At 46.4% G+C, this 9,886-nt stretch overlaps 1 protein-coding gene across 1 annotated transcript in view; it reads left to right on the top strand.

Moving 5' to 3' along the window:
• The first annotated feature begins 2,346 nt into the window (after positions 1 to 2,346).
• Positions 2,347 to 9,886, top strand: part of Cwh43 (cell wall biogenesis 43 C-terminal homolog) — a 46,251-nt gene continuing 38,711 nt past the window's right edge. The window contains exons 1-4 of the mRNA NM_001191677.1: positions 2,347 to 2,389; positions 3,956 to 4,147; positions 7,455 to 7,575; positions 8,599 to 8,753. Of these exons, the coding sequence (NP_001178606.1) occupies positions 2,347 to 2,389; positions 3,956 to 4,147; positions 7,455 to 7,575; positions 8,599 to 8,753 (511 nt within the window). The remainder of the gene's footprint in view (positions 2,390 to 3,955; positions 4,148 to 7,454; positions 7,576 to 8,598; positions 8,754 to 9,886) is intronic.

The raw sequence follows: 9,886 nt of genomic DNA, 5'->3' as shown, positions 1-9,886 counted from the left end.
GCAGTTACTTCCGGGTCTCCACCCCCACCCCCCTTGATTAAATGATTAAATGAGTCCAGACAATCACATGTGTCCTGTGTGGAATACTTTCCAGATTCCTTGTTAGAGCTTGTACTGCTTCGTTTTTTTTTTTTTTTTTATGACTGAATAACACTCCACCACCCAGCTATGAATCCAACCAGTACTGAAGAGGAACTTGAGGCTAACTCTGAGAGCACTTCCGGCTGTGGATGTCTACAGAACTGCCGGGGAGAGAGTTCAGCCTTTGCTTGCTGTGTGATGGAAATTCCTCGTGCTGTAACAGAGAGTCAGCTCATTCAGAATCACTGCCCTGGTACTCCACACATTTACAGTTCGACAAGATAACACTCTTGAGGAAAACTTGCACTGCTTAGATAGCCTGTTTTCTATGAGATATCATCTGGGTGTAGGATCATGAGACCCTGATGGAAGGGAAAAGAGATCACTCAATCTTCCCTGTGTATTTTCTAGTCAAAACAGAACAAAACAGAAAAAAAAAACAAAAAACCAAAACCAAAAACAAAAAACTCAACCAATACCACCACCACCTTTTCTAAAACTGCATCATATTTTCACTATACTGCCCAAGGACTTCCTTCTGGCCAGAGGTGGAAGGTTGTGTGTTCATTTGTATGAATCTATCTATGCAAAATATCCAGAGTAGGAAAATTCACAGATAGCTTTCAGTAAGTCAGAAGGAGGAAGCAGGGCAAACATCTCAGCAAGTGTAGATGGAACCTGACAGCTGAAACATGTATTGCTTAGAAATATTGTCTCTCTTCCTGGTTATCCCTCCCTGCCCAGGTGTGTCTGTGAGTACATGGTATGGTTTGACCTGGGCTTTGCCGAGGACATGGTTTATCATTAAGCTGTACTCACTTCTCTTCAAAGATATTTTATCATATTTATTTTATGTGTGTGTGTGTATGTGTATGTGTATGTATATGTGTGTGTGTGTGTGTGTGAGAGAGAGAGAGAGAGAGAGAGAGAGAGAGAGAAGAGAGGGAAGAGAGAGAGAGAGAGAGAGAGAGAGAGAGAGAGAGAGAGAGATAGAAGGATTGAGAAAGCACCATTGTCTCATCATGAGTGCGGAGGTCGACTTGTTAATAGTCGGTTTTCTCTTTCAATGATGTGGATCCCAAAGAAGGCCTCGGAGAGGACTCTCCAGAGAGGCTGTGAGCTCTTAAAGCCCACCTCCAGTGATGCACTTCTCCAGAAAGGCTATACCATCTCCCAAAACAGCGCCACCCACTGGTGACCAAGTATTCAATTATCTGTGCCTGTGAGGACATTTTCTTTCAAACAACTACAGAGCCTGTATGAGTTGGGTTTTGTACATGTGTGAAGTAAAGGTTCAACTTGATCCTTTCGACTTGGGTGGTTAATTTTCCTGTGGTCATTTGCTGGAAAAAGTTTTCTTTATTCTGTGTTGTCTGTATGTCTTGTTAAGGTTATAAAACAAAAAAGTCACTTGATGCCAGATGATAGGGTTCTGGAAGCTCTGTTTTCTTTTGTAAATTTACCCAGCTCTCTCCGTGTTCAAAAGCGACCAGGAACTCTTAGTTCAAGGCTACTGTGGACTTGTAACAGTGAGGATTTTAAGCTATTTCCTAACATTTAGGCATCCACCACAGTTCACCTGCTCTGTTACTTAGGTCTTCTCCCACTTTCGTCTGTACCAAAACTAAAAAAAAAAAAAAAAAAAAAAAGGAGCCTCCTGAGGAAGATGAAGGCTTGCACTATTCCCTGCTTAGGAGCAAGTCTCCAGCTCTCTTCTCAGACTCAAGCCCCAGCATCTGGAATCCAACCTGCTCACTCTGATTCTCTGGTCTCCATCTTCTCATGCCAGGGTTTTAGGTATGCACCACCACAGCCTGTCTATGCAGGATGAACCTAAAGTTAAGGTGCATTTGAGGCAAGCACACTACAAATGCTCTTCATGAACATAAAACGATGACATCACCTATTTGGGTGATTCCCTTCCACCGGGGGCTGGGGGCGCTCCATCTTCAACGTGTTCTCTCTTAGGGGGTGGAAGATGGGATAGGGACTCTCAGACTTTGGTTCGGGCTCGGTGGCAGAATTGGAGAGCGCAGGCTGCACTAGGGTGGCATTTCCTCAGCAGCACTGAAGGCTTGGGTGGCGTCGGGCAGGGCGGCGCGCAGGTGTGCCAGGGAGGAGGTGACGCACCCTGCCAGGACTCCCGCGACCGCCTCAGACCTGCTCCGGGACACTGAGCAGACTGACCGGGCGGACCCCACAGGGAGCGCGGAGCGCACAAGGGGCGAGGGGACAGTCCTCGTAGCTTTTCTGGTGGCCGCAGTCATGCCAAGCCTGTGGAGAGCAATTGCCCTGGAGACCTTGCTGGGTAAGTCGAGGCTGCCCTGGCGCACACTGGCTGGGCTTGTTCCCTGCGGGGGTGACAGAGCTTGGAGAAGCTCGGCGCCAGGAATGGAGATGCTTATCGCTCCCCGGGTGGAAGCGAAGGTTCCCAGGCCCGGGTTCTGCAGCTCCCCCGCCTCCCTGGGATTGCATGGAGAGTTCTCCCTGCAACTGCGTTGATCTTGTGCAGCTCAGGACCGTGACCTTCAAGTCTACCCCAATACCGTTTAGTACTGGACTTAGTTCTCCCGAGGAAAGGGTACTTGTGTTTCCCAGGGGCTGTAGGTGAGCACCAGGGTAGCTGTCTTTGACTCTAGCTCCTTATTTGAAGGGTCTTGGTAGCTGCGAGTTTACTAGTTTTTGTTTGTTTGTTTGTTTGTTTGTTTGTTTTGCCAACGCGCCTGCTTCTAGTCTCCTGGACTTACTTAGCAGTTTTTCACGAAGTACCGAGGATTTAGCACTCTGGTTCTGTGAGAGATGTATACTTAAACTTTGAGTTTAATATACTTAGAAAGGGAAACTTTTGGGAAAAGGCTAAGTCGTGAGGTTCATTTGGAAGCATGCATCCTTTGGGCCCTGTGGAGGGCGCTCTCCTGAGAACGAAAGTTTCTGCAGGCAGCCTGTCTCCAGAGAGATTGAAACTAATTTTTTCTGCCTCCCTCGGTGCCTAGTGAATTGAGGTGTGAAGTAAGTCACACTGAGTTCCTTCCGGGAGACTTGATCCCATTCTGGTAACTGTGAGGTGGTGTGATACCTCCAGATTAATAACTCCGGGGAGGGACTTGGGAGAAAGTTAAGTGCACTGCTAGGATCTAAGCTCTCTGTGACATTTAGTAGTGGGTCTGGCCAGGCATTCACTGAACTTTCCGGTTCTCAGAGGTTGGCGTTGTTGGTTTGCCCCAACTGTTTCAGTTTTGGTAGAAGTGGGGATAAGGTGTATTCATTTACCTCCTAGGCTGTGGATTGTATGAGGAACAAGCTATCTGGTTAAAACCCAGCTCAGTCTGGCACAGGGCGAACGCCACTGCCTTAATTATCATTATTGTCTAGGATCACCCAGCCTGTGCCCACAGAGGTGCCTCTGACTTCAGATCTGTTTCCCTCCCCAGCCCTGCCCAGTGAGGGCAGGTTTAATGAAGGTCTACTCATAAGTAAAAGTCTGTTGCTTCACTAAAGGACTCCAGGCTGTAAGTTGGGGTAGGGTGGAGGGATACTTTTTATGATATTTCTCATTACATATGCATGGGAAAAATTAGGCGAGAGTATTTTATCAGTCAGAATCCTGACGGGAAGCTGGTTTCATCTCAGATGGTCCAGCCTATGCCACCGTAAAGAGATCATCTACAGGCACAGACATGGTTTTATGACTACATGATTATGGGAACAAAGAGATCACGACAGACTCACAACAGCCTGTCCTCCGCCCTGCCTGCTGGGGAGGGAACTGATCTCTTACCAACACCCAGCTGAAGCCAGAGGCAGGAAATTCAGCGCAGAGCGGAGTGTCAGGAACTATGTCAGACTCATATTCTCTCTTAAACGTTTGTCCTAGGCTACATCTCCTGGTCTCTCTACCACGGACTGGGCCCCATGATCTATTACTTTCCCCTGCAGACACTGGAGCTCACAGGGCTGGAAGTGTTTGGCGTAGCCTTTCTCTCTCCGATACTCCTTACAATCCCCCCATTCTGGAAACTCGTCAAGAAAAAGCGGGCACTCACTTTGCTGAGGATCATTACTGTAGGTAAGGCCTCGGTGTCTGGGATTCTTCTGTCAGTTGAAAGCAAAATGGTGTGGGCTGTTCATTGCCTGAGGGACGGCTAACTTTTAAAAGTCATCGGTTTCTTTTCCTTACTATTGCCTCAGAAAAATCTTGGCGGAAGTTGGAAAACCACACTGAGCCAATGCATTTTTTTTTTTAATGTCTATGCCTGAGAGGGAAACATTTAAAATTCAGTGGAATAAGGAGGGAAAGGTGCCTTGGAGAACAGGCCAACTATGTCAAGACTTAGAAATTCTGAGAAAGATAGTGCAATGGTACCATGTAAGAAACGAGAGTTATGTCACAGAAACATCCTAGCAGGTGGACAACTGGCAGGTGAAAACTATTTGAAATGCTGTTTCCCCAGACAATATCAACAAGCCAATATTAAAAGACAGCCCCCCCCCCAAATGCCCCAGAAAATCAGCAGAAGATATATGCAGTCCCTGAAAGGGAAATACAGTGAGTTCTTAAAAATACAATAAAATCGGACCATCGACATGATTCAGTAGGTAAAGTCGTTTGCTCCCAAGCCCAACAAAGGGAATTCTATCCCTGATTCCAATCAATAGAAAGAGAGCCAATTTCCGAAAGTCATCCTTTCACCTCGACGTGAGGTATCCACCTGTGTGAACAGACACGCATTCACACGCTCTCACGTGCACACACGTGGTAGACGAATGTAATACAAATTAAAAAAAACTCATGGCAATAATGATACACACATATTTATAGCCTCACAAATGGATTGGCAGATGACAAAAAAAAAAAAAAGCATAGCCCTGGATTGGAAGGGTGGGCGACAGGTGCTCATGCATGGCTGGTGGGTGTATAAATCAGCACAAAGCCTATGGAGGTCGGTTTAGCGGCATTTATTCACACTGCAAACCTGACCGAGCAAAGCCTTTCTGTCAGCAACCCCACCCAGAATGTGTCCTACGGATGCACAGACAGATACACGATATGTTGAACACATGAATCACTGTGGGGATATTTATATTGGTAGGACAGAAACAATCCAAGTGCCATCTCTAAGAGACGAGTTAAATAATCAATGCTTATGAAACTTGGAAATGCTATGCAGCTACAGAAAGGAAGTATTTTTAATAGATTTTTAAAAAAGAAAAAAGATGTGAGCTTGAAACTGCTTGGAGCTGTCCCTGGAAGTTGGGATTCTCACCCTCCTGCCCAGCCCCAGGGGGGCTTCTCCGAGCCTTTCTCAGGGGTCTGTTGGTGAGCAGCACTGGACAGATCTATCTGGAAGCTGGCCTGTCATGGTTCCAGGGGCAGTGTTTGGAGTCCCTAGGAAAGCAGGGCAGCCCTTTGCTCTCCCTGTCCTTGAAGGAGACAGAGCATGGTGCAGCAAGTTCTGAGATCCCCCACGAAGGTGTTGAGCTTCTTTTTTTAGAACCAGGGTTCAGAAGGAATCATGGGAGAGATGGCTGGAAATGTCCCTTTGCAAAGATAGTGTCCATCAGAAGTGGTCATCTGCAGGTGACAGAAGTGAAGCCGTTTGCCTGACACTGACTGCAGTGACAGTTCGGTTGGAGCAGAGGCAGGCTTAGGGTTTCTGTGTGAGTCATGTGGCCTTAGCTTTACAACTTGGTTTCTTATCATAGTCCAAACTGGCTTCTATGGCAGGGTTTTCTCTATGACATCATGCGTGGCACGGTAAGTCTGGGTATAGCCTTTGTATAGCCTTTCTTATTGCGATGTCAAAGTACCCTAACAAAAGCAGCCTAAGGGATGGAAGGGTTGTTTTGGCTTTCAGTGTGGGGATTCAACCCGTCTGGATAGGAAGGCGAGACACCTGGTCACACGAGTCTTTCCAACACAATCAATCCGCCCTAGAAATCCCCTTGAAGGCACACTCTGGAGTTTGTCTCTTAGGTGGCGGTACATCCTGACGTTGACAACCAGTATTGCCCATCGTGGCAGCTAGTTAGGACATTCCCTGAGTTGCTTCCTGAAAACCAGCTCTATGAGTGGAAGACCTATAGCAATAGATAGGCAGGGGGCTGGAGACATGGCTCAGCAGTGAATAGCCACTGGCTGCTCTTCCAGAGGACCCAAGTTCAATTCCCAGCACCCACAAGGCAGCCCACAACTGTCTGTAACTCCAAATCCAGAGGATCTGGCGCCCTTGCACAGACATGCACTCAGAACACCAATGCACATAAGATTTAGAAAATCTTAAAAAAGAAAAGAAATGAAATCGGGTAGGTAGGGAAGTCAGAGATGAGGATGGAGGATGAAGAGGCCATCTCTGCCAACGATGACACTGGTGATTGCTGGGCTCAGAAGGTGCTCTACAGAGGATGCACTGGTCCATGACTTGCTTTGAGGTCCCCACCCCTGTATTCACCCCCTGACTGTTCTATACACTCTCACTTTTGACATCTCAGATATCTAAATTAATCACCATGCAACGAACTATGAAATTAATTTACACGCATTGGCCTGGATTATTTTTTTGACCATAAATACTTTGACTCATTTGGATGGCTAAAAAAACCAGACAATACCAAGTGCTGACAAGGTGTGGAACAACTGAATTTTCACGTATTGTTAATGGAAAAGCAAGCAGTGTAAAGTGGTGTGTGGCTGCTCTGGGAAACTGTTCGGCAGAGCCTTGGATAGTAAGCAGAGCTCTAAACCTTGTTATGTAGTCTATGACAAGCAAGCGTATGTTTGCACAGAAATTGTGTACAAGTGTTCAAGGCAGCGATATTCGTGAAAGTCGAGACATAGAAGCAAGCAAGCGCCTATCAGCTGATAAATGAGTAAACAAAATACAGTTTATTTATACAATGGAATATTATTTAGTCATAGAAGAGTGAAGGACTAATCTAGACTACAATATGGATAGACCCTGAAAGAATTATTCTGAGGGCAAGAAGTCAACCACTAAGGGTAAGATTCGACTTAATGTAAAATCCCCCAGATAGGAAAGCTCCATGGAGACAGAAAGGTTGGCAATTGCTAGGGTCGGGGTGGGAGAAAAGAGAGGGGAACTTTTTGGTGGTGGAGAGAATGTTCTAAAGTTATTGGTGACAGTTTACAACTTTGAATGTGCTCCAAACCTATTAAGTTGTAAATGCTCACACTGTGAACCTTATGTGAGGAGACTCCTACCTGAATGAGTACAGATTAAAGATATGCACAGGTACGTGTGAATTCTATCTTCTTCAGGGTAAAGGCTGCACCAGACACAGTGTTTGTCAAATGCAGTCTGTCAGGTGTCAGGGCACACTTGCCAGCTCACCTCTCCTCCTCTCCCTGTTTGTAGGCAGCGTAGCCTCCTTTGAGGCTCCGAATGCCAAACTTCGACTGATAGTCCTTGCCCTTGGTGTGTCTTCTTCCCTGATCGTGCAGACTGTGACCTGGTGGTCAGGAAGTGGACTGCAAAGGTACGACTCAAGTCTTCTGTACTACAGACAAACTGGTGTGACCAGTTCCCTGGAGGAAGTTCTGGCCATTAGTTTCAGGACAGTTTTCCCATTCATGGGGCTTTGTAAAAGTTCCCCCTTCCTTTTCAAAAGAGCAAAGGTTCAAACACTTGCTACCAATCTCATTTTGCTCTCAGTACTAGGGACTGAACCCAGGCATTGCATGTATTCAGTATTCTCCCTGCTGTATTGCTATGCTTCCAGCCCCAATAAATCTTAAAAAAGATTTAATAAAGTATACACACTTTAAAATTTAGATTTATTTACTTAAAAATATTTAATGTGTGTGTGTGTGTGTGTGTGTGTGTGTGTGTACAGTGTAGATATGTGTGTGGAGCTCAAGGACAGCATTCAGTAGTGGATTCTTTTCCTTAAAGCTTTAAAAAAAAAGGTTTATTTTATGTATTTGAGTACACTGTGGCTATCTTCAGACACATCAGAAGAGGGCATCAGATCCCATTACAGATAGTTGTGAGCCACCATGTGGTTGCTGGGAATTGAACTCAGGACCTCTGGAAGAGCAGTCAGTGCTCTTAACCACTGAGACATCTCTCCAGACCCATGGATTCTCTTCTTTTACCATGTGGATCCCAGGGAATCAAACTCAGGTAGCTAGGTTTGGTAGCAGGTCCCATGGCAACACAAATTGTACTTGGTGGTTTTTTTTTTTTTGTGGGGGGGGGGGCGGGCACAACGGCGTGAGGATAGACCTGCGAAGATTGCAAAGTGAGTGTGATCAGGGTGCATTTATGAAATTCCCAAATAATTAATAAAAATATTTTGCTGGGAAAATTATTGTAAGCTGCCTAGACTTATGCATAGGTTTGTACTGGACTGGAGAAAGGCTAAGTCAGGGACATACATCACTGACGATCACTGGCAACAGGACTGTAGATCCACACTCTGTGAAACTCTGTGAAATCCACGGTGGATGGAGCATTGAATCCACGCTTACAGTCTTTCACAAACGACTTTCACTTCCAGGTACCTCAAAATCTGGGGATTCATTCTGGGACACATTCTTCTTCTTGTCCTCCGAATATGGTACACATCGTTAAACCCAATTTGGAGCTATCAGATGTCCAACAGAGTCATTCTGTCACTGAGTGCCATAGCTGTGTTCGACCGAATTAGCACAGGTAAGGATAGACTCAGTTTGTTCGGGGAGCTTCTCTCTGGTGGCTTCTGTCTCTTTCCTGAGAAAGAACTTTCCTCTGTGGTGGTGCTGGGAATCGAACAAGGACCGCAAGCGTGCAGAGAGAGCACTGCCGACTATCTTAAGCCCCCAGCCCAAGACAAGTGGTAAAATTAGCTTTCTTGCAATATAACCTCATTTCAGCTTTCCCTCCTGATGAACAGTAAGAGACACAGCCAATGGGCTGTTATGGAGACAGAAGGCTCAGGCTCCTTTCCAGTGCACACATGACTGGCGGAAAGTGAAGGGGAAACCATGGCTGGGTGTGTCCATGCTTTCATGGTGGACTCAACCAGATCCTGTTCTTCAGCTTGGGTGGTCTCTGTCCTCTTCCCACTTCCCAGCACAGGATTTGAGTCTCCATTCCCAGCGTCCGTCTGTCCTGTGCCCTGAGCTCCAAACCCAGACCCTCTGGGTGTGTGAATACAGTGGTGTGAACACAGCGGTCAGTGTTCTTCGCCTTCCTGTTTGAAGATGTGTTGGGTTCTAGGGGCTAGAGACCCTTGTCACAGCCAATTGTCTCTTACTCAATGAATACAGCTCAGATGGCCCCTCCTCTCTCACTCTCAGCTTGATCCTCCGATCCTTGACCCCTTCTCTGTCCTCACTACCCACTCCTGCTCCTTCCCTTTCCCTTGGCTTTCAGTTATCTCCTTTCGCTGGTCCCGCTCTTGTCATAATAATTTTCTTTTTCCAAGTAAAAATTGGGCTGCCTGTCCCACAGTCAGGCCCCAGGGCTCCCTTCGGTCTGTAGAAGCCTTCATGGAATTGCAGTAGGTTCTTATGTGGGTACAAAGAAATTCTCTGGCCAACATTTCCTCCCAGGACCTCAACTTAGTGTGTGAAGTTGTGGCTTTGATGAGAGTCTCTAGTTAAACAGTGCTCAGGATCAGGCCAGCAGGACACCATCAATGTCAGCCTCACTTTATTAGCCGTGTGATTTTGGACCAGTTAGTTGGTCTCTGTGGGCGTGGATTCTAACCTGTAAACTGGGATTAGAAACAGAGCAGACCTCGGAAGGCAGTAAAGGTGAGTGGAGTCGTGTTAAGGGGTAGGGGCTCACACATCTTAGGCTCA

The sequence above is a fragment of the Rattus norvegicus genome, chromosome 14, assembly GCF_036323735.1.
Source record: "Rattus norvegicus strain BN/NHsdMcwi chromosome 14, GRCr8, whole genome shotgun sequence".
Classification (NCBI taxonomy): domain Eukaryota; kingdom Metazoa; phylum Chordata; class Mammalia; order Rodentia; family Muridae; genus Rattus; species Rattus norvegicus.
Note: the sequence above shows the minus strand (reverse complement) of the source record. Positions and strands in the feature narration are given on the sequence as shown.